This window comes from Lissotriton helveticus, chromosome 5_1, assembly GCF_964261635.1.
Source record: "Lissotriton helveticus chromosome 5_1, aLisHel1.1, whole genome shotgun sequence".
Taxonomy (NCBI): Eukaryota; Metazoa; Chordata; class Amphibia; order Caudata; family Salamandridae; genus Lissotriton; species Lissotriton helveticus.
Window position 1 is genome coordinate 922,641,418 of NC_136065.1, and position 23,966 is coordinate 922,665,383.

Genomic DNA, 23,966 nt, shown 5'->3' on the forward strand with positions numbered 1-23,966 from the left:
CGCCGTTTCGGCGCCAGAGTCGGACCGAAGGGAACATTGGGGACGGCGTCCACAAGGGGCGCCGGGGGTGACACCCGCGGGGCCGGCGCCGGTGAGGTCGTGAGGCCGACCGGCGACGACCCGGGTCCGGAAGTGGATCCGGTGAGGTCCTGCGGCGCCGGGACCGAAGTCGCCGGTGGCGCCGGGGCCGAAGCACCCGACGGCGTCGAGGCCGAAGCACCCGACCTGCTAGGGCCTCCAGCCGGGGTCACTGGGCCCGAAGGCGCCACGGGACCCGGCTGAGGAGGGAGGGACCTCATGGCCATGAGGTATCGCTCGACCTCCTCCGGCGTCGCGCCATGCCCAGGGACCCGAAGGTGTGGGGCAGGTGGCGACGCCTGCGACTCAGTCGGAGCCGCGTGGGTGGTGTCACCCAAACCCCCGGCCGCATCGCGCGAGCGTCGGGGTTGGTCGGAGGAGCGATGACGCCTCTCCGACCTCTCATGCCTCTTACCTGAGGGCTTGGATCCCGATGACCGATGTCCACTCCCGGAGCTGCGAGGACTCCGAGCCCGCGACCGGTCCCTCGACCTCCCGTGGGACCGGGACCTGGAGCGGCGCGGGGCCGACTGCTGGAGCTCGAGCCGCTTGTGGGACCGCTCCCGCCTAGCTTTCGACGTCAGGGCCCGGCAGTCGGAGCAGGTACGGTCGTCGTGGTTGAGACCTAAACACTTCAGGCAATGGCGATGGGGGTCGGTAACCGACATCAGTCGGTCGCACTTGGAACAGGGTTTGAACCCGGGCATCCCCACCGGCACCGTCGGAGTCGAAGACTCGAGTAGAAAAATTATCAAAAAGATCGAAAAGTTTAGTCAAAAAAGACTAAGGGGTAGAGCTTCTCCGGATCTGCGCTAGCTGGCGCGGAAAAAAGAAGAACTGACGTCAGCGCACATGGGCGGCGTCTAAGTACTCCGACGACGTCATTCTGGCGCTAACGACGCCGACGACGGACGCGGAGCCGCAGACGACGCCTGCCGGCGCGCAGGGGTATTGCTGTGCAAAATTTTCCGGATCCAGTCTGACGCCTGGGGATATTCTAAGGTAAGGAATCTATCACTAACGTGTCTCTTTCAGATATATATATATATATATATATATATATTTTTTTTTTTAAACGTTTTTATTGAGACCAAGTTGCAGGTACACAGCGTCATGCCGACAACCCTGAGGCAGGCCGCTATCAAACAAGTAGTGAGCATTAAGGATGTAAGGTTAGTGCACATCATGCAATGTGTAGACAGCAGCTGTAACCCAAAATCAACGACAGTTGGCATATGTCGCAGCAAAAATCAGAGACGATTACAATATTTGACAGACAGGCATGCAACAGGCAGCCGGCAATGAAACTGAACACAGCTTGTTTGTAAGCATAAGGATGTCCAAAGAACAGAAAGCAGCATGTTACAATTCAAGGAGCGTCTATCTACTTAAGTCTCCTTTCACCATCCCTCACCCACCCACCCCAACAGACCAAACAAACCATTGGTCAAACTTTACTCTGTTGCATAGGATAAGTGCACTGAACGGGCATCAGGACAGGCATATGAAATTATTAATGTCTGTGGGCGAGACGAAATGTAGCGAACATACCAGCATAATCAATAGACCGAATAGCAAGGGGGACCATGGAAGCGCAGGGGGGGGAGAGGAGGGGGCCATTTGTATTTGGGGGGGGGTAAGAGAAAAGACATGTTTGATTATGAGTTGCAGATCATACCCCGGACTCGTAGTTCTCCATCACATTGAGTGTATCCACAGAAAATGCAGCCACCCACCAGGGCGCGTCCCCTCGGAGGGGAGTATTTGCAGGGAAAGCAAGGTCACCCCATATCATCGGATATCGCTCCATTTGGCGATTGTGTAGAGTCTGGAGGGGATGCACGCTCTCGTGTCCACTGCATAAAGGGCTCCCATATGTCTCTAGGTCTGGAGGCGGAGGGCATCAATTCCCAGTATCTCTCAAGTTGTGTGTGTCCGTATGTCACATCACGAATCCATGCAGCAAATGAAGGAGTTGCTCGCCTACCCCAGTGTACCGCCACCTGCCTCTTAGCATAAAGGAGTAGTATCGCATGCAGTTTTCTGTGTGCGGGTAATGTGTCATGAACCCAGCCTAGTAGCCCCAATAGCGGAGTCGGTGAATCAGCTCTATTAAGTATCTGGTTAACGGCCGCGAAGATGTCTAGCCAATATTGCTCCAGACTAGGGCAACTCCATGCCACATGTATAAAGGAGGCATCCTCGCAGCCGCATTTCCAACACTCAGAGCCCTCCCTAAGACCCATGCGGTGTAGCGATACCGGCGTGCGGTAATATCTGTGCAAAAATTTGAAATGTATTAGTCTCAGCCTGTAATTGGGCGATAACATCGTAAGTTGGCCGCAACAGAATTCCCACTGTTCCTCTGTAAGGGGCTCCTCCAGGTCCGCGGACCAGGCCTGCTGTGAAGAAGGCACTACAATGGGTGACTGATTCTGCATGCAGTTGTACAATCGGGAAACAAGTTTTCTGGGGGAGGGTGTAGAAAGCAGATTCTGGAGGGCCACAAGCTGTGGCGGCTCATCGGGGAACTGGGGCCACATCTTTTTACAGGACGCCTTCAGCGAGTGATATAAGAGCAAGTCAGAAAATGACTCTTGGTGTTCCTCCCCGCGCGCGTCTAGGTCGCGGAAGACGCCCTCAGGGTACAGATCCGCAAACGTATGCAGCGACTGCCCTCGTATCTTAATTGTGCCACCACTTTCCTGTAAGCAGGGTAACATAGGGTTGCCACGGAGCGGGATCGCTGCTGCATATAGCAATGACAGTTTGGCCCTGTTTCGTAATTCGCGCCATGTCCAGCGAAGTAGTTCAACTGTGTCCACGTCTTTCGAAGGGCGGGACACCGCGCCATATAGCGCTACATTCAGAGGGGAAGGGGCCGCCGCAGCCATCTCCACAGCTACATGTGGCTGGTAAGGGGTGGGGAACGCCCAGAAGTGCAAGAACTGCGCCTGCGCACACAGTGAATATAGTTTCATGTCAGGAGCCCCCAGGCCACCCTGTCGCAGCGGGAGTGTAAGTAATGCCCAAGATGTTCTCGCCTGGCCACCCGCCCACACAAGTGTTAAGAGCAGCGAGCGCACTCTCGCATGAAAATGCGCCGTTAGCGGTATGGGAAGATTTACAAATAGGTAGAGGATCTTGGGAAGGACCACCATCTTCGCTAGGGCTATCCTTGCGACCAGCGACAGGGGCAGTTTGTTCCATATCGCCACCTTGCCTTCCAGCCAGTCCACTGCTCTCCCAAAATTAAGAGACCACAGATCCTGTAAATTACGGCTTATCCAGATCCCGAGGTATTTTACAGCCTCGAGTTCCCAGCGTAATGGGTAGTCAGAGGGCGTCTCCCGCGTAGCATCTGTGAGAGGGAACACCACAGACTTTGACCAGTTTATGGATATCCCAGCCAAACCTTCAAATCTGACGAATTCCCTCAGGAGGGGGTTTAGGTTTTCTGAGGGGTTGAGGACATACAGCGTGACATCATCTGCGTATAGGGATATAAGCAGACTCCTGGAACTGAAACTTATCCCTCGCGCTGTATGGTGTTGTCGAATCCTAGCGGCAAGGGGCTCCATCGCGATCGCAAATAATAGCGGGGATAAAGGGCATCCCTGCCTGGTCCCGCGGGATATTGCAAATGACTCCGATACCAGTCCATTCATTTGTACTCTAGCCCTGGGCTCGACGTACAGCACTTTAATTAAGTTTATGAAGAGAGGGCTAAATCCCATTCGTCCAAGGACTCTGAAGAGGAAAGGCCATTCTAGTGAATCGAATGCTTTAGTAGCGTCTAAGAACGCGACTGCAGCTTGTGTAGAGGGATGCAAGTAGTGAAGGACAGAGAAGATCGTCCTTAGGTTATGTGATGTAGCTCTACCTGGTATAAAGCCAGATTGATCAGGGAGTGCCACCATCGGAAGTAAGGGTTGTAGCCTATCCGCAATGATTTTGGCATATATTTTCGCATCTACGTTAATGAGGGAGAGCGGACGGTAAGAATCTAGGAGTAGCTGGTCTTTTTCTGGTTTGGGCAGCGCTATGATGAGAGCTTCTCGCATGGATTCGGGCAGGGAGCCCAACTCTAGGGCTTCAACAAATACCGCATGCAGTTTGGGCGCCAGCTCTTCAGAGTATGTCTTATAGAAGGCCGTGGTCAAACCGTCTGGGCCTGGGGCCTTGCTCGCAGGCATGCTCTGTATCACCTGAGCTATATCTTGGACAGTTACGGGGACGTCCATGTATTGGCGGTGGAGGTCATTAAACCAGACAAGAGCGATGGAGTCTAAAAAATGTTAAAGAGACTCAGGAACCGTGGGCTGTCTGGAGGTGTACAGAGATTCGTAGAACGCAGCGAATGTCGCCAGCACCTCTTCCTGCCCCACAACCATGTTCCCTGCAGTATTTCTAATGGAGTGTATGTAGTTGGGTTGAGTGCGAGGGGCAATCATCCTCGCAAGCGTCCTGCTTGGCCTGTCTCCCTCCCCGTATCTACGGGCCTCAGCATGCTTTCCCAGGAAGGCAATCTCACGTTGTGCCTCCTCATCAAATGCTATCAATTTTGCCTTTATTTGGCCCGCCGTTTCCGGAGACGGCACCTGGCAGAACACCCGGTCTAGGTTGCGCAGCTCCGATTCTATCGTGGTCAGCGAGGTGCGTATAGAGCGCAACACTCCAGCCTGCCTGGCGATGCATTGCCCGCGGATCACTGCTTTAAAAGCGTCCCATACCGTAGCCACCGTGGAAGTCGACCCCTCATTTTCTTCAAAATAGTGTACAATATCTGCTCGGATTTCCTCTGTGAAAACAGTATCTGTCAGGGCATGGGGGGGTAGCCGCCAAGTGAACGCTCTTTTAGGGACCCCAGGTATCCTCAAGTCTAGTTGGCAGGGGGCATGATCAGAGAGGGACCTAGCCTGTATGGACGTGTCCATCATCCACGTTGCCACAACTGGGGACACCAGCCAGTAGTCTAGTCTGGACCAGGCGGCATGGTGGCTGGTTATGCATGTACCTACAGTATCCACTGGATGTCTAGCCCTCCACACATCAGATAGTGACCCTTCCGCCATCACATCCAGAATGGCCTGTCTTGCACTAGTGTGTGTTGGCCTACCCACCCCTCTTCGGTCTAAATCATCATTCAGTGGAACATTGAAATCTCCGCCTAAAACAATATGCGCGCAATCTAACATCGTTATTTTGGCCCATACATTTCTAAAAAATTCTGGGTCGTCTACATTGGGGCCATAAAGTGCGGCAAGTGTTAATGGTCTGCCATGTAGAGAACCATGCACAATAACATATCTGCCCTCTCCATCAAGTAGAACATCATGTTCTCGCCAGTCTAGGCCTCTACGAATGAGTATCGCTACACCTCTCGCATAGTTCGAAAAAATGGCAGAGTATCCCTGTGACCATCTAGAGTGCTTCAACCTGGGCGATGGGGTAGAATTTACATGAGTCTCCTGCAAAAAACATATGTCAACATTATGCCTAGCTAGCATGCCATGCATCAATCTGGCCTTTTTATAATCCCCCAGTCCCCTGACGTTCCAAGTCCACAGTTTATAACATCCCCCATAATACCTTACATTCAAAACATAAATTAACAGTCCCGCATTCGCCCGTATGTCATCAAGCCTCGTGGCCCATCTTGAGTGCAAAAATACTGTTCGTTTTACAGCAATCAGAGTGCTTTCCCCAAAAAAACAACCTTGAACATACAGCAAACAATGGAACCCCCCCCCCCACCCTCACCAACCCCCCAATCAGGTCGTGACAAAACCCCGCTAGTCATTCCCAGTTCGTGTCCTAAACTAGACACTCAAACAAAAGGAGACACCCCGTGAGGCGTGGCGCTCCAGGCGTACACCCCCGTTTACACAGGGTGGCTACATACAGGTATACAGTTCCATGTTCCAATTGGCTATCAATTACCAGTGTCCAAACCAGACTTTACAGCGAAATAATGACAAAGCTTTTTACCCAGCAGTAGCTTCAGAGTGACAGTGCAGCAAAATGCATTACTCTCAACTCTTCTAGGCCCAGCATGGAGCGCAATAGTGTGAAGATTGTGACCAAGAACAGAAAGGCATTTCTGTAGAGTTAAAATGAAAAGCACAGTAGATCATCTATGCCAGCGCTTCAATCATTATCGCTAAGGTGGTCAGATTCAGTCTCAAGTCTCGGCGACTTTCGCCTTGCTCCGGGGCCACTAATGTGTTTCGCAAATTTCAGTGCTGACTTTGCGTCCGTGAAAAAATGCGGGGTTTGTTCGTGGATGACCCTTAGCTTAGCTGGGTACAGAAGTGCGTATTTAATGTTAGCTTGCAAGAGGATTTTCTTGGCTGACAGGAATTCTTTTCTCGCTGCTTGGACCAGGGGGGTAAAGTCAGGATAAAAGGAAATGTTATTACCTTTATGCGTAATCTTACCCTTCTCCCTAGCGAGGCTTTAGTATGAGGTCTCTGTCCTGGAAATTAAGCAGTTTAGCAAGGATGGGACGTGGCGGCGTGCCCAAAGCTGGAACCTTCCCCAGCGATCTATGCGCACGTTCCACCGTGAACACTTGAGATAGATGCTGGTCGAAGAGCTCATGCAGAAGATCCGTCACAAACACCTCCATCTTGCCAGTGTTGTCAGATTCCGGAATTCCAGTGATGCGGATGTTCGACCTCCTGGAGCGTGCCTCCAAATCATCTGTTTTAGATCGCAGGGATTCCAATTCTTTTTCTATGTTGGTGATGTGCTGTTTGGTGTGTTGCTGAAATTCACTGCATTCGGTGTGCCGATTTTCCAAGCAGTCCAGCCGCATTTCATGGGCATCCACCTTGGTTTTGACTGATTCTAATTGTGTGGACATCGCTTCTAGTTTGGTGTCAATACTCTTGAGGCTCGCCCGAACCTCCATCATCAGTGCCCCAAAATCCACGGCTGCACCTGCCCCCTGTGACATCGAAGCGCCCGCAGTGTGGTCCGTCGAGTTCGGTTTGTCCAGGCGTTTTTGCTCGAACGTGATCTTGGGCTGTTTTGCGTCATTCTTCCCCATATTGTCTAGAAGGGAGCAGCACGGAAGGAGTCGGACAGTGGAGCGGGTCTCTTGGTGGCACACTCAGCGAAGAACAGGGCAACTGCAGGTGTATGGACTTTTCGGGATCCGTGCGCACCTAGCTTCGGTGAATTCTACAGACTATACACAGGCGTCCTTAGCGCAGCTCCGGTAGGCATGGGAGGCTCTTCTCACAGTGCGGACCCAGCCATGTTTCACAGGCCTACAAAATGGCGGCAATCCGAAAGTTTCCTCTTCCACTTACGAATCTGACGAGCAGTAGTGTGAGGGACTCCTTCACAGCAGCAGGGATATGAAGCCGGCTATAGAATTAGATCTATCTGTAACAGTGTTCGTACAGCAAATGCACAGTGGGTGACCACAATCGAGGCACTCCGATTGATAGGTCGGTCGCAGCTATATAGGCGGCGCTATATGTACAGCTTGGTGACAGTATGGGATTCTGCGCAGCTCAAGTTGCGGCAGTATGGGGGTCCCTTCACAAAGCCGGAGGCCCCGCTCCCTCAGCAAGGCCTCGTCATGTCGGACCGAGTGTAGAGCAGCCAGCAGTCCCAGGGAGCTCACCCCTCAGCAAAGAACGGGGCCGATGTGCTAACAGCAGGTGTCAAGTGTAGCAATATACCCGGCTGGTAACGTCAGCAGGCTTCAATTGGGGGGGCCCCCCTAGGATCAAACAGGTCTCAGCGCCGTGAATCTTCAGGTGCGGAGTTATGTCAGGTCTCTGCCGCCTCTCGTACTGTACCGACAGTCTGCCTCCAAAATGGCGGTTACACCGCCGGACCGCTCACAGAGGCTCCCCCTGGCTGTGCAACAACACGCAGTGTGGCGCGGAGGTGATTTCCAGGCATCTAGTGCGGCAGAGCTGGATCGCGACTCACCAGCAATGTGCTCCGTTGCAGGCGCAGTCCCTTCGCGGGCCTCGCAGCAGTCCCAGCAGGCTCCGGACGGCCCACAAATCCCCGACTTCAATTTCACAGTGCCGCCCGGCGGCGTCTCCACGTAAGCCGGGTCGCGGACGGAGCGTAGTGCGCCAAAGTAAAGGAGGTTGCACCTGTGTCCAGCGGCTGTCTTTGGTCACCAAAGTCGGCTCGGAGGTAGCGGCTGATTTCTTCCGCCTCCGCGACATGTGATTGCAGCACCTTCGGGTCCTGGAACAGGATAATGCTAGGATTTATGGTTGTAGCCGGCGGAGCTCGCTCACAAAGCGGCCATTTCGCTGCCTGGTTGGCCACGCCCCTTCAGATATATATTTTAATTTGAAGATGCACCGAGTTTATGTAGGGAAGTGGCAATTAATCACGTGAGGCAAAGAACCGAGCGGCTCTTGATACCTCTCCATCAACATTAGTAATAATCAGGGCCTGATAGGCCTTTTACTCCATCAGCCATTTTGTCAGTTGGCTGGAGATCTTTGAGGCCGGTTTTGAAAGCCCAAGGCTTGCTCATAATGCCTCATTCACGTTCTCAGAGGTTAACTGCAACAGGCACGGGGAATCTTCAAGTGAGAGAGAGAAAGAAGAGGGAGGGAGGTGGAAGGTAAATTGAAAGCGATCTGAGAGAAAGACGAGGAGGAAAGAGAGAAAATGAGTGGATGGAGAGTGAGAGATGGTGCGAAGAGAGGAAGTGAGCAGGGCTGGTTTGAAGATCTTACCAAGGCTGCTTTTGGGTACCAAGTCTGGCTCTGGTAATAAACAGCATATTACGCTCTGGGCATCTGCATTTTTGCGGAATAGAGCATTTATTTTATATATAACTGTTTTTAAAAAGGGCATTTGAGCAAATCCAGTATAAATTGGGTTACATTTGTGAAATGAGGTAACACTACTTCGTAGGGACCTTAAAGCTATTAAGAGAATTGCTTCTCTTTGAGAAGTAATTGTAACATACAAACTATCGGGAATTGAACAGTGTTTTCACTGAACTGGAACCTGCCTTCCATCATTTTAAACAGAACAATATATAGGAAAGATTTTTCCTGCAAAGCAGTGCTTAAAATATATATTACAGATACACTATGTTAAACACCTTAGAAATATAAATATAAAGATTAATACGTATAATAAATATTTTAATTCTAAAATACCTAATTTTAATCAGTAAGCATTATGACAAATTATGTTAACATCCAAAAGAATTACCAAAGAAACTGGCATCCCACATCCAGTGGCGATTTCCTCCATTCGCCTGCTGTTTATGAAAAGAGTGGAAATGTCTAAGGATTCGTTATGCACATTTCGAAGCTGTAAATGCCTATATCCTGAAAAAAAAATATGAACAATATTGTTAGGTACGGCTCGACATAAAAAGTGCTGGAGTTATGCACAAAGCACTGACATAAAACAAACACAAATGCACAAGTTACAAACCTTCGGTAACGATAAATCTGTAAGAAACATTAGTTAGTGTTAGATTCCTCACCTTAGAATATCCCCAGGCGTCAGACTGGATCCGGAAAGTTTTCATCAGCAGTACCCCCTGCGCGTCGGTAGGCGTCGTCTGCAGCTCCGCTTCCGTCGTCGTAATCGCAGGAATGACGTCGCTGGGGTACTTAGACGCCGCACTCGCGCGCTGACGTCAGTTCTGTACATAGCTTTCCGCGCCAGGATCGCAGAGCCATGCGAGAAACCGACACTGGTGCCATGAAACTAGGGCCCTGACAGGGAAATTCCTTAACCCTGATATCAGTTCGCAGAACGGGGAGGATGGGTGGGGCGGTGAGGAATCTAACACTAACTAATGTTTCTTACAGATCTATCGTTACCGAAGTAACTTGTGCATCTGAAAGAAACACGTTAGTGTTAGATTCCTCACCTTAGAATAGATACCCCAGCAAAACCAACCACGGTGGTGGGTCTGCGAACCAAAATCATACCAGAAAGTCCTGGAAAACTGAACAGCCAAACAAGCCGTCTCTCCGGACTTGGCTGTCCAGGCAGTAATGCTTGGCAAACGTGTGCAGCGAGGCCCACGTAGCTGCCTGACAAATCTCTTACAAAGGGACTCCCCATCCCAAGGCAGTAGTAGCCGCCGTGGCCCGAGTGGAATGGGCGCACAGCCCCACAGGAGGCTCCTTTTTAGCCAAGAAATAACAGATCTTGATGCACAAAACGACCAACCGAGAGATGGTCCGCTTGTGCACCGCCCGTCCCTTCTTAGCGCCCACGTAGTCGACAAAGAGTTGGTCGTCCACCCGGAACTGTTGTGTGCAGTTCAGGTAAAAAGAGAGCACACGTTTTGGGTCCAGGCGGTGGAGCCTCTATTCCTCTTTCGAGGGATGCGGAGGCGGAAAGAAGGTGGGCAAGGTAATGGTCTGGCTGATGTGAAAGGCAGCAACCACCTTGGGTAGAAAAGAAGGACGGGTCCTCAGAACAACTTTGACCGGATGGACAGAGAGGAAAGGAGGCTTAGAAGAAAGAGCCTGGAGCTCACTCACTCTCCTGGCAGAGGTGATGGCAACCAGGAAAGCAGTCTTGAGAGTCAGAAGACGTAAATGTCATGGTTTTGGGCTGCGGCTCTAGGGGCACACCCAACTGCTCACGATCATTGTGTGGCAAAATGCATAGTGTCACACCCATAGCCCGATATTGGTGGCAATGTTTCCAACATTAAGATTCTTTGTTTACATATGGTCATTGTCAATCTTAAAATCATGTGCGCACTGTATATGCCTTGCTGAATCAATGTCTCTATATGCTTAGTCATTTGCTTTTTACTTATGTACGCGCTCTATACACTGTATGTGTGAAGGTATGGTTTGCCCTTATGTTCTCACTCATGGTTTTGCAACCTGTAAATGTATATAAGCCTTGTGTTTTATAACGTGCTTTATTTCTTACACAAAACATGTTACAAAAATGCACTGTTTAACACCCTAATGTTTGCATTCTTGAAAATCACAGGTCGATTTACTGAAGAAGCGTTGTCACGTCCTTCACGCTTCAATCTCCTTGGGTGTGGCACGTCTATAAATAGAAACCACACCCGAAGCAACACGCTCACTATCCCTCGGTGTGTGTGGAGGCAGCAGTTTGTTCCCGGTTTTCCCGCTGTTGCAGGAAATCTTCTGAACATCTCCGGTATTCAAGGGTGAATAGAGGACAGTTCTGCAAGCTGTAAATCCCCGTCTCTTTCGAGTCTACTGAACCTGGGTAAGAGTTTCTAGGAAATACTCTATTTAAGAAAGAAAGGCATTTCTTTAATTTGTTGGGAGAGCTTTGTCTCTAGACTTATTATGCCATAGGATTGAAGACGTCAGGAATTATTTTAATATTTTAAAATACAGATACCTTTTTTGGAAACTTTTGGACATTGTCTAAGAACAATTTTCTCTTCGAGAATTGTGCAAAGTTGCTTGGCAGAACCAGAACAGCATTAAGAACAGAACCAAGTTTGGGAAAAGACTATGGGCCCGATGTAGGTAATTCCGATTTACCGACTCTTAAATACCGAATCATACCGATTCGGTATTTAAGAGTCGGTAAATTGGAAGTAGGCAGATGTAGGTAATTTTTCTTTTAAAATTACCGATTCTGTACGATTCGGTATTTACCGAATCGGTAAATACCGATTCGGTATTTCCCATTGATTCCTATGGGCCTTTGAAGCCCATAGGAATTAATGGGAAATACCGAATCGGTATTTACCGAATTGGTAAATACCGAATCCTGGCAGGGGGAACGGGGTGTCACTTTGACACCCTGTAGCACCCCAATGTCAGGCTTGTGTGCCATGTGGCACACATACATGCCCTAGGGGCATGTCTGTGTGTCACATGGCATAGGTGTACATGCACAGATGTGCCTGTACACCTGAATTCGTGATTTACCATGCAATAGTATTACATGGTAAATAACGAATTCTCAGGGGCCTGTGGCACTGTTGAAAGCGCCACCTAAATCTGCATTTACAGATTCGGTATTTTTACAGAGTCTGTATTTGCCAATTCGGTAATTTTACCGATTCGGTAAATACAGATTCGGTAAAAATACCGAATCTGTAAATACATGCCCCCTACATTGGAAAAGGCATTTACCGGTCGGTAACGGCCGAATTCGGCCGTTACCGACCGGTAAATGCCTACCTACATCGGGCCCTATATTCTATATATATATACCGTTTTAAATCAACAAACCTACAGTAAGGAATGACAGGTGATTCATTTGGTTTCAGTAATTTAATTAAGTATATTAAAGAAGCATGTTGAGCATCTATGTTTGATGTATATTGGATTTCTGTTTCAGGTCTCCTTCCCTGCTGTTACCTTTCCCAACACCCTACCCCGACCTGGCCACTCTAATACTCTGTGTCACTATGACAAAACAGAGTTGGAACTGCCTGGAGGGGGACCTTCTGACATCAAACAAGCCCTGAGGAATCTACGCCCTGACAGTAAAGGACAGTTATGGAGCGGCTCAAAGGGAGCACACATCAGATAGGTTAACACCAGATTCAAGTCCCACTGAGGCATTACAATGGGAACAGGAGGAAACATGTGAGGAGTAATGCCTTTCAAGAATCTATTTACAACACGGGACTTGAAAAGAGAAGGATGATCAGTAAGCCTCAAGAAGGCTGAAACAGACGAAAGATATCCCTTGATAGTGCCCAGAGCAGAGCACTGCTGGGCCAGGGAAAGAAGAAAAAGGTGAACCTCTGAAAGAGGGGCAGAGAGGGTATCCACAGCCTTTGCTGTGCACCAAGCCACAAATGTGTTTTTGTGGAGGGACTCCTGGCTGCCAGAATGACATCACAGACTTCAGGAGGCAAGTCAAATGGCATCAACTGTCGCCGCTCAATCTCCACGCATGTAGGTGGAGGCTGGACAGGTTTGGGTGGAGGACCGTCCCCTGTTGCTGCGACAAAAGGTCCTCCTGAAGAGGCAGTCGAATCGGGGGATCGATTGACATACTGAGTAGCTCGGGATACCAGTATCTACATGCCCAATCCGGAGCCACAAGGATGACTTGGGCCCGGTCGCGCCTGATCTTCTTCAGCACTCTGGGCACAAGTGGTATAGGCGGAAAGGCGTATAACAGACCGCAAATCCACTCGCGACGAAAAGCATTGCCGAGCGAGTGCCGCCTTGGAAATTCCAACGCGCAGAACTGATTACATTGTGCGTTCTCTTTGGTGGCGAATAGATCTAACAAAGGCTCTCCCCACCGCTGAAAGAGACCGTGCACCTCCTCTGAGTGAAGACGCCATTCGTGACCCATCAAGCACCGGCAGCTGAGTTCATCCGCCCTGGCGTTCAGAGAACCTGCTAGGTGTTGAACCACCAGGGACATGCCCTGATGTTCCAGCCACTTCCAGAGATGAAGTGCCTCCTGACATAGGGTCCACGACCACACCCTACCCTGTTTGTTGCAGTACCACATGGCGGTGGGGAACACCTGCACTACTCTCCCTTTGACAGAAGGAAGGGATGCCTTCAGTGCAAGACGGATCGCCCGAAGCTTCAGAAGGTTGATGTGAAGCCAGTACTCTGCCAGAGACCAGAGGCCTCTGACCTCTGCCTCTCCCATGTGGCCACACCACCCCAGAAGTGATGCATCTGTCACCACTGTGAACTCTGGCTTGGGAAGGCAGAGGGACCAGCCGCTGACCCAATACTGGTTTGTTAGCCACCACTGCAATTGGTGTGCAGTGCCCTCCGAGATCTGTGCCCAATCAAAAGATTCCCCATAGGCTGTTCCCACTGGAATTTCAGGTTCCACTGCAAAGCCCGCACATGCCACCTGGCATAGTCCACAAGCAGGATGCAGGCCATGAGGCCCAGTAGCCTCAGGGTCATTCTGACTGAAACCCAGGATAGAGGCTGAAAGATCGGAATCATAGCCAGAAAATCCTGGACTCGCTGCTCAGGAGGATAAGCCCGAAACTGCGCTGTGTCCAGAACCACTCTGATGAAAAGGAGCTTCTGAGAGGGAATCAGGTGTGACTTCTGCATGTTGATGGTGAACCCCAGCAAATGCAGGAGGTCGGCCGTAGTCTGGAGGTGGGAGACGACAGCCTGGGATGAGCCCGCCTTCAAAGCCAGACGTCGAGATAGGGGAAGACTGGAACCCCTGATCTGCGCAGATGAGCTGCGACCACCGCCATCACTTTCTTGAACACCCGAGGGGCGCTGGTAAGGCCAAATGGGAGGACGGTAAACTGAAAGTGCTCTCGCCTATCGTGAACCGTAGGTAACGCCGATGGGTAGGCAGGACAGGGATGTGAAAATAAGCATCCTGCAAGTCCAACGCTACCATCCAGTCTCCAGGGTCGAGGGCAGACAGAACCTGAGCCAGTGTCAACATTTTGAACTTCTCCTTCCGGAGGAAGCGGTTGACGTTCTTGAGATCCAAGATAGGACACAGGCCCTTGTCCTTCTTGGGCACCAGAAAGTAGTGGGATTAACAACCACAACCTACTTCTGGGGCAGGAACTCGCTCGATGGCTCCCTTGGCCAAGAGAGTCATAACTCTAGTAGTCTCGAAGGGGAGGGAAGGAGTAGCCCCTTCTGACTATCCGCAAAACCCATCTGTCTGACGTGATGTTGAGCCAGTGGGGGAGGTGATGGCGAATCCTGCTGCCCACTGGCGAATGGTGTCCCTGAAATGTTGGACTAGGAGGGATTGAAGGCTGCTGCAGAGGGGCGCTGGTGGACTGGCCCGCTGGCTCCCAGACCTACGACGGTGGGACCCACGTCCCCGGCCGCGCAGAGGCTAGACAGCTTGCGCAGGCCTGTGGCTCTGGGCGAAATGTGGCACAGGCCATCAAAGGGCATGCCCAAAAGTGTAGCTTGGGCATCACCCGAAAAGCCAGTGGACCTAAGCCAGGCGTAGCGTCTCAGGGCTACTGAAGTTGAAATCGTCCTGTCTAGTGAGTCAGTGGTGTCCAGCCCACATCTTATGGAGAACTTCGCTGCATCTCTCCCTTCGGCAACTGCACGGGAGAGCACGGCTCGGGTCTCCTCCGGGCACTGTGGCAGCACCTGAGACATGCAGTGTTCACCGACCGCAGTCCTAAGATGGAGGAAGAAAACATCTTCTTCCCAAGGTGGTCCAGCTTCTTGGATTCCCTATCAGGTGGTGCGGTAGGGAATACACCCTTGAAAGACGAGGCTTTGACCAGCAAGCTCTCAGAGGTGGGGTGTTGGGAAAGGAAAATGGGGTTGCCCGGGGCCGGGCGGTGGCATCGGGCAATCATCCTAGCCACAGGAGCCCCCGTGTTGGGCTTGGAACAAGTGCCCAAAAGGATGCCCGTGAGGGTCACATTGAACAGCAGCAGGGGCTCCGAGGAGGACGCTGCCGGTTCAAGCACCTGGGTCAGGAGGTTAATCCTGACCGCCACCATAGGAAGCTCAAGGTTTAAGGCCTCAGCCCCTACACAACCCCACTGCGTATGATGCACCCTTCTCCGTAGCCACGGTAAGGGGCGATAGCATGGCAAGGTCTGGGGAGACCACTTGCCTCACCCAACTCCTCTATCAAGTCCGGTTCTTCTAACTGGTCTACTAAAGGGTCCACAGACCCCTCCCAGTCCTCCTCACACTCCTCTGGTAGCCACTCAGGGCGACAGGGAACACCATGAGAGAACAGTGGTACAAAAGTACCGGTGGGAGCCGGTCCCGTCATCGGTCGACGCCGGTCCCGTTCCGTGTCCACATCGAGATGGAGGCTGGGGTCGACGTCGACTGGGGACACAACCGGCGTCGGAGGAGACGGAGGTTTCGCCACTGGATTTGGCGCTGGAGGAGGTGTCATTACGTCGACCGGTGCCGATCCAGATCAAGGCCTGCTTCCCTGGGGGCCTTGCGGAGCCGGAGCCGAAGCTGCCGGCATCGAATGCCTAGAGTCCCCAGCCGAGTCAGCGGGCCTGAAGGCGCGCCGGCGAAGTCGGGCTGCCCAAAGATCGAGTGAAAAGCTTTGTAAAAACTACAAAGTTGGCCAGGGGTCTCCCTGGCTGCTGGAAAAGGAGGGAATCTCGGGGCGACCCAGCAGGCTCCGCAGGTGGAGTCGGACTACCTTCTGCAACCCGCGTCGGCCGACAGACCAGGAGAACGCAAAGAGCGACGATGTTTCTTTGCCTTCTTTTTGTGCTGCGACTTACCCAAAGATGAAGACTTCGACGATGAGTGGTGGTGATGGCTCCGCGATCTCCATCTCGACGGGGACCTAGAGCGACATGGAGAGGAGCGGACTGCCGGGCCTAGGGAAGCTTTCGAGACCGCTTCCGCAAAGACTTTGGGTTCACGGCCCGGGAGTCGGATCACGACTTCGGGTTGTGGTCGCGCTCCAAACACCAAAGGGACACAAGGTGCGGGTCCGTAACCGACATCAATTTGCGACAGGAGTTGCAAGCCTAGAAGCCGGTTCGATGACGGGACATTCCTAAGTGCACCAGGAGTCGAAGGACTCGAAAAGATGTCAACAAAAAGAGGGTCAAAAAGTGACTCAAGGTACTGCTCTCTCTGAATCTGCGCTGATTGGCGCGGAAAAAGAAAGAACTGACGTCAGTGCGCAGGGGCAGCATCTAAGTACATGCAGTGATGTCATTACGGCGACCACTACACCAAAAACAAACGCGGAGTCGACCGACCCCACATACTGACGCGCAGGATCCAGTCTGACGCCTGGGGGTAATTCTAAGGTGAGGAATCCATAACTAATTGTCTCTTTCAGATCATGCAATTTTTTGATTTGTTTATTTATCATTGTTTTTATAAAGCGCAAGCCTACCCCATTTTAAGATGGCCTATGTATCCTACCAAGACCAGCTTTCAGATGTGGTGGGTCCACTTACTAAGATTTAAGAACTTGCAGAACAAGCCAAGGAATCTAGGAATCCAGTAGGCTGAGGGTCTGTTTAGTTTGCTGGATAGGTTACTTTGTCGCAAACATGACTCATGCCCCATCCGCCTTATAGGAAGTGTCACAGGATATAATGCACTTGTAACAGGGAGGGCGGAATACCTGTCCCTTTTGTGACGGAATAAGTCATCCGCCAAATTGCAAATCAGGCGCTATCTAGTGCTTTTTGTTTGCTGGTAATGCCAGGGCACAGCTTTATGTAGTGCAGGAAACAGAACATAAGAAGAAAGTGAAAGTAGATGGAAAGAGAAAAGAATGTAAGAAAACTGAGGGAGGGACTGAACGAGAGAAGGACAAAGGGCAGAAAGAGGAAGTGAGGGGATGGGGGTCAAAAAGTGAAAACAGAATAGAAAGGGATAAGTAAATAGAGAAGAGATAACAAAGGGTCAGAGTAGACTGAAAAATCAGAGCAGGAACCAGGATACCTGGAAACGTGCAGCAGAATTGCCTTTTAAACCAATAACTGTAAACGTTTAGCCAATTTCTAAGGTGATTTGGGGGCGTTTTAGTCTTGAGATTTAATTGACTCCAGAGGAATTCCTTCAAGAATCGTGCATTCAGATATTTGTGTTTTAAGAGGTTTTTCAACAGTCTTTTGAAGATGCGGAAGAAGCGTCAATTTTCTTTATAAACAAATATCTCTTATTGCTTTTAAAGTACAGAGATGAAAGGTACAATACAACAAAGCAGGAGCACTCTGCTGCAGTAACGCCAAGGCTCAAAAATAAAAAAATTATGAACACCGTGCATGCCATAAAATAACAATCTAACTCAACACAAGATATAAAAACGCTGCAGGTGGATCCAAGGCAAATGAAGTGGATTTGATCAGACACCGAATAGGACCTACAAAATATATTGTTTATCTCTGAGGCAGTAGATTACTCACGGGCAACCGACCGGAAGGTACACAAATTCAATCTATGATGGGAAGGAAGTAGGCAAAAGTAGCAAGAAAAGAAAATATGACTGCAAAGTGAAGGAAAACAATCCACAAACAGATTCAGTCCAATGAGCATTCCTAGTTGTGAGTGAAGGGAGTCCAAATAGGTCTCAACTGTAGCCACATGCCTAAAGAATGACATAATGTCACCTAAAAATCCGATCAAATGAGCTTGGCAGAGTACACTGAATTGGGCTTCTTGTGAGATAGAATCTTACCTGAGGTTCTTCAACTCTCTCCGTCTAGCAGCAGTGACAGGCAAGCACTTTAACCCATTGAGCGGCCGATCTAAAGAGCAAATTTCACTTGGACTTACACAGAAGTCAATTGTAAAGTTCTTTGCGAGTCTCTGTTACCAGATTGGCCCCTCGTGTGTAAGTGGAACCCTCTTCTCACAGCAGTGATAAGCGGTTAATCAAATGAGTCCATCAAACACTTTGATTAAGCTATGAAGATCCTCTGTGTCCTCATGAGATTCTCATCCCAAAATTGAATGATGGACAAACTCCTAGCATTTTACAATTTTTCAGGTGATCATCCACTCTAATTATGAATGAAATGGCAGACTGCTAGAACTGGGAAAGGACTTTGCAGATCCCTAGCACCTAGCAGTAGAGGCCTCAAGAGATGCTGTTCTCTTTTCAAGTGCCGAAGCCTCAATTGCGGACATCATGGTAGTCACTGCCTCCAGTCTTTCTTCAAAGGCCATAACCTTAGTCTCAATGGAATCTCCCCACAGAAGATATTTAAATTGTCTCCCCTCTGGTAAAGGTGGCTGATTATCGCCAATGGGCTTACTGCGCCAGCAGACCAAGTGCCAGATTGCATGCAAAGGCAGCAGTACAGCCCCATGAATATCAGAGTCCAGAGCCTCCTTGTCCAATTTAACCACTGCTCCAGAGGATCAAAGGTCTTGTAGTTCTATGTGCTACTGATATTAGGTACAGAGACCATGTGTCCCCAGAGGTCATAGCTGACTTAGTCCTCCCACGCAGTTTTGATAAGCAGGATCGCAAACACTCAAAGGAAGTGGGGTTATGTAACACAAACAACAATAGATTTAGAACACAAACAACTATAGATTTAGACAGGCAGACCGGAAAGTTTTGAGGATTAATGTTTCTAAACTAACTCGTTCCTCCTATAGGGAAGATGAGGAGTTATTAAAAAATAAGGTAATACACTGGATAAGACATAAGCGTGAGTGTCTATCAGTAATACATTCATATATAACGAAAGCAGAACGTTTATCGAGCAAAAACTAATCTTTTGACACCATTCTTCTTGCCCTTAAAACAAAGAGTTTTGTTGATAGTCTTATTGCATTGGACTAAAGAGTATGCCCCATCTCCAACTCCTCGGTGAGATTCAAGTTCAATAGACCCAGTAGTGAGGCAAGATAGATCCAAATAAAGCCTGTAAATTCGGAAAAATTATTCAAATCTAACTATACCTAAAACGATCTGAGGCAGTTGATTGACTAACGAAGCAGAAAAACATGCACACACAATGTATCAGGCACTCGCGTATTTCAATACTTCTTGAGGAAAAAGCTAAAGGAGAGCTACTGTCAGAAAATTCTAACCAAAAACATCAGGGATATCCCAAAGTGAGTGGTGAGGCAATAGAAATAGATGTCGCGCAAACTAGTTGTCAATACCGGCATTACTCTTTGCTGATGATACGCTTTTAATATCTCAAACATCTAAGGGATTACAAAACCTTTTAGATTGTTTCCGTAATTTTTGTACGATAAAAGGCCTTGAAATAAATTCAAATAAAACTAAATATATGGCCATAAACCTGCATGAATCTTTTAAGAAAAACATCACTGTTCAAAAACAAAAACTGGAGTATGTGGCCAATTATAACTATCTGGGTATCACATTAGACACGAAATTGTCATGGAAACCACACCCACCCACAAATGCAAGGCTATCTTGCTTCAAAATTCCATGGCAATTGTGAAAAAACAACAGAAAAGCAAGTCAAAGGCAGTGTCACCCGCCCTGGAATTCTACAAGTCCAGGGCACAATCAGCAACCCTTTATGGTGGAAAACTCTGGGGGCTAATGTTCCGAACATGCTCACTGGGGAGGAAAACAAATTCATAAGGATGTTACTGCATTTACCAGTGCGCACACCTATGATCCCCATTATCCAGGATACTAACATTACACAAATTGAGCATCAAGCCACATTAGGAACTTTGTTACTTTGAGTCAGTTTGTGGACCATACCAGAACGTAATAGCTACAAAGAAGGGTTAATCCAGTTATTGAAACTTGATTACAATATTACACTTCAATGGGTCCGACATGTGCGAAGATGGTTTTATAAATTAAGTTTAAACAGCCTTTGGGATGCTCCTTACCTATGTACACATCTCTAAAAAAAAACTTTGAAAAATTCGTACTAGATGCATATGCAAAATAGCATCCATCATTGCCCAAGAATAGGAAGGTTGACATCTCAGATTTTATCTATAAAAACATCTCCTATTTTCGAAGTATACCTGGATGAAGTACAACCTCAATTGGCCAAGTCACTATACATGAAATTTTGCTTTTATGTCTCACAGATCAAATCCAACAATCAAAGTGGACATACAATATTACTGATGGCAGAGACATTTTTTGCACTTTATGCTCACAAAATGTGGCAGAAAATGACTCCCACATATTATTCATTTGTACAGTATATGCTATCCCTAGGAAAAATGGATCAAACCAATTTGCAGTAATATGGGAATTAGGTCATACCTAGGAGCATTAAGAATTTTAAAAACTGACATCCCAGAAAATTGTTTTTAGTCTAAGTATATATTTATTTGCTCTAGCTTTAATACGTAAGAAAAAGGGCTTGAAACTTTAATTCATTGTTGTCCGTTTTATGATCAATTTTAGCATTGTATATTTTATATGTAGGTGTACTGATTTAATATTAGAAAGCGAATAATGGGTCTGTTGTATTTGCACTTCATCAAATGTATTAACCAAATTCGATTTTATTTATAATTGAATGGGCATTATAGTATGACTGTATGTAATGCTCTTTTACAACTGTAATTGAGCCCAACCAACAGATCTCAGGATAGGTAGTAGTGATTGGATTGTTATCTAATACATGTGATTGTGTGTGGCCTTGACGCCCATTGGGCTAAGTTTGCGCATGATAAGACCCCCTTCAATTCAATTCAATTCAATTTGTTTTTATTTGACATGTATGAAAGGTGCAAATTTGTATCTTAAATGGTTTATTAAACCAAATAAAAGATTTAAATGGAAAGTGAGGTTATTTTGGAGCTTCCCGTGATCACCTTCACTGCAGATCTCAAGTTTACCACTCTAAAGTTTCCCCTCAGTACTACCAATCTCCAGTGCAGGAGTACAGTGACACCAGCAAATATCACTATGTAGGATGTTACTACTCCTGAGGCACCTCCTCTTGAAGCCACCTGTATCGAAACGTCACCTTAGACTTTCAGCAATTGGGGGGGTGGGGGTTCATCGGGGTGGAAGGAGATTTTGAGCTGAGGCATGAGATCAGAGGGGGACTGAGCATTAACCGCATGCGTGCGGCGCATTTTCCCGCTGTGCGCTGAGTTTTTCAAAAACCCGCGGTTCATGACGAGCTCAGCTCGTCATGAGCGTACGAGAGGTGTACCTCATGACGAGCTGAGCTCGTCATCAGCATGAAAGGGGTTAAAGTTGAAAAGCACGGGTAATAAGATGGCTCCTTGTGCATGGTAAATGAATGGTTTTGAAAAAAGTGATTGGTCTGATAGGCAGGATTGGAAGCATCTGAGAACATTCTCATTTACTGCTTTCTGTTATTTAGCATATCAGTGAAGATACTTTTGTCTATAGTATCAATGGCTGCTGTACTATGTAAAAGAATATACAAGGAATGGTCACAGCTTTCTTCAAACTTTCCGACTATATCGTCAATTATCTTACATTTTGCCCAAGTCTAAAACCAAATTGATACCGTCCAAGTAAGCCATAATTCTGATTGGGTTTTTTCAGTTGTGATGGTACAATTTTTGTCAATAATTTTTGTCAAAAGGGAGTTCTGAGATAGGTCAGTCATTTTCATTAAGATTTGGGCCCAAGCAAGCTTTTTTTTTTTTTTTACTTTAGGCAATGCGGTTTATAACGGCTGTATTTTTCAATTATTGAATAATCCTCAAGATCTTTACTGTGTTTTATTTCTTTATTTTCAACGTGAATTTAGGGGCAATATATCTGCATACATGCACACTTTTCTTACTTACTGAATGCATAAACTGTTTTATAGAAACCAGAGCTGAAATACCCAACTGTGAAAGTAAAAGCACTGGAAGGCTTAACAAGCATTTGCAATGCAATAGGTCTCGCATTAGGAAAGTTTGAGCTATTGGTATTGTAAATGACCAACTTTTTTATTCATGTGTTGGTTTTGAAAATAGCGAAATTAATAGCTTTGTCATTCACAATGCCAATAGTTTTAACTTTCGCAAATGTGACACCTATAGCATTTGTAACGCAATATGTGTTGTATTTACATGACTTAGATGTATTGATATTACAAATAACAATGGCTTGTAATTTTTTTAATAATTAATACTTTTAAAAAAGTTATTGTAATTTATATATATATGCAATAGCTTAAACTTTTGTAAATAACTTTTGTGAAGATTATGTTCATTGTATTTTATTATGACGAAAATCCAAGAACAGAAGTGAAATATTAACATCTTTTTGTGACATTTGTAATAAAGCTTGAAACATTGAGAGAACATATTTGAACCAGTTGTTGTTGAATGGTTGCACAGATTGATGCTGTGGTGGCGCTGAGTGATGTTGTGGTGGCGACGAGTGATGCTGTGGCGTTCAGTGAAGCTGTGGTAGCGCATAGTGATGTTGTGGTGCCCCTGAGTGATGTTGTGGTGCCCCTAAGTGATGCTGTGGTGATGCAATAGATAGATAGAGTGAGTGTGATAGATAGAGGGAGGGCGATAGATAGAGTGAGGGCGATACATAGATAGATAGAGTGAGGGCGATACATAGATAGATAGAGTGAGGGCGATAGATAGATAGAGTGAGGGCGATAGATAGATAGAGTGAGGCCATTAGATAGATAGAGTGAGGCCGATAGATAGATAGAGTGAGGCCGATAGACAGATAGAGTGAGGCCGATAGACAGATAGAGTGAGGCCGATAGATAGATAGAGTGAGGGCGATAGATAGATAGAGTGAGGCCATTAGATAGATAGAGTGAGGCCGATAGATAGATAGAGTGAGGCCGATAGACAGATAGAGTGAGGCCGATAGATAGAGTGAGGCCGATAGATAGATAGAGTGAGGCCGATAGACAGATAGAGTGAGGTCGATAGATAGAGTGAGCACGATGGATAGATAGAGTGAGGCCGATAGATAGATAGAGTGAGGCCGATAGATAGATAGAGTGAGGCTGATAGATAGAGTGAGGCCGATAGATAGAGTGAGGCCGATAGAGTGAGGCCGATAGATAGATAGAGTGAGGCCAATAGATAGATAGATAGATAGATAGATAGATAGATAGATAAAGTGAGGGCAATTAATAGATAGACAGAGTGGTATTGTGTGGAGTGTGTGTTGCATTCAGTAGAGTGTAATTATGTGGCACTGAGTGGTATTTGGAGTGTATGTTGCATTGAGTGCAGTATAATTATGTTGCATATAACTATGTGGCACTGAGTGGTATTTGGAGTGTATGTTGCATTGCGTGCTGTGTAATTATATGGCGGGCAGGGGCGTAACACAGGCCCCTGCAGCCCCTGCGGTGCGGGGGCCCCCAGGTGCCCTTACAGTGGAGGGGGGCCCCATCCACTTCCGAAGCCTTCTTGCAAAGGCTGCAGTAAACAACAGGGCAGCTGCTGCCTGGCTGTAGCCTTCTGCACTGGATTGGATTCCCAGCACAGTGAAAGACACACAAAACAAACTTGCACACTCATTTGTTGTTGCAGAGAAAGCCCTCTGTAAAACGTGCC

General features: G+C 48.0%; 1 protein-coding gene across 3 annotated transcripts in view; it reads right to left on the reverse strand.

Annotated features, from left to right (window-relative positions):
- The window catches only part of PLCE1 (phospholipase C epsilon 1), a 1,554,148-nt gene that overhangs the window by 194,856 nt on the left and 1,335,326 nt on the right, over nucleotides 1-23,966 (reverse strand). For all 3 annotated transcript variants that reach the window (XM_078643386.1, XM_078643388.1, XM_078643387.1), the window contains one exon: nucleotides 9,292-9,410. In XM_078643386.1, coding sequence (XP_078499512.1) covers nucleotides 9,292-9,410 — 119 coding nt within the window. The remainder of the gene's footprint in view (nucleotides 1-9,291; nucleotides 9,411-23,966) is intronic.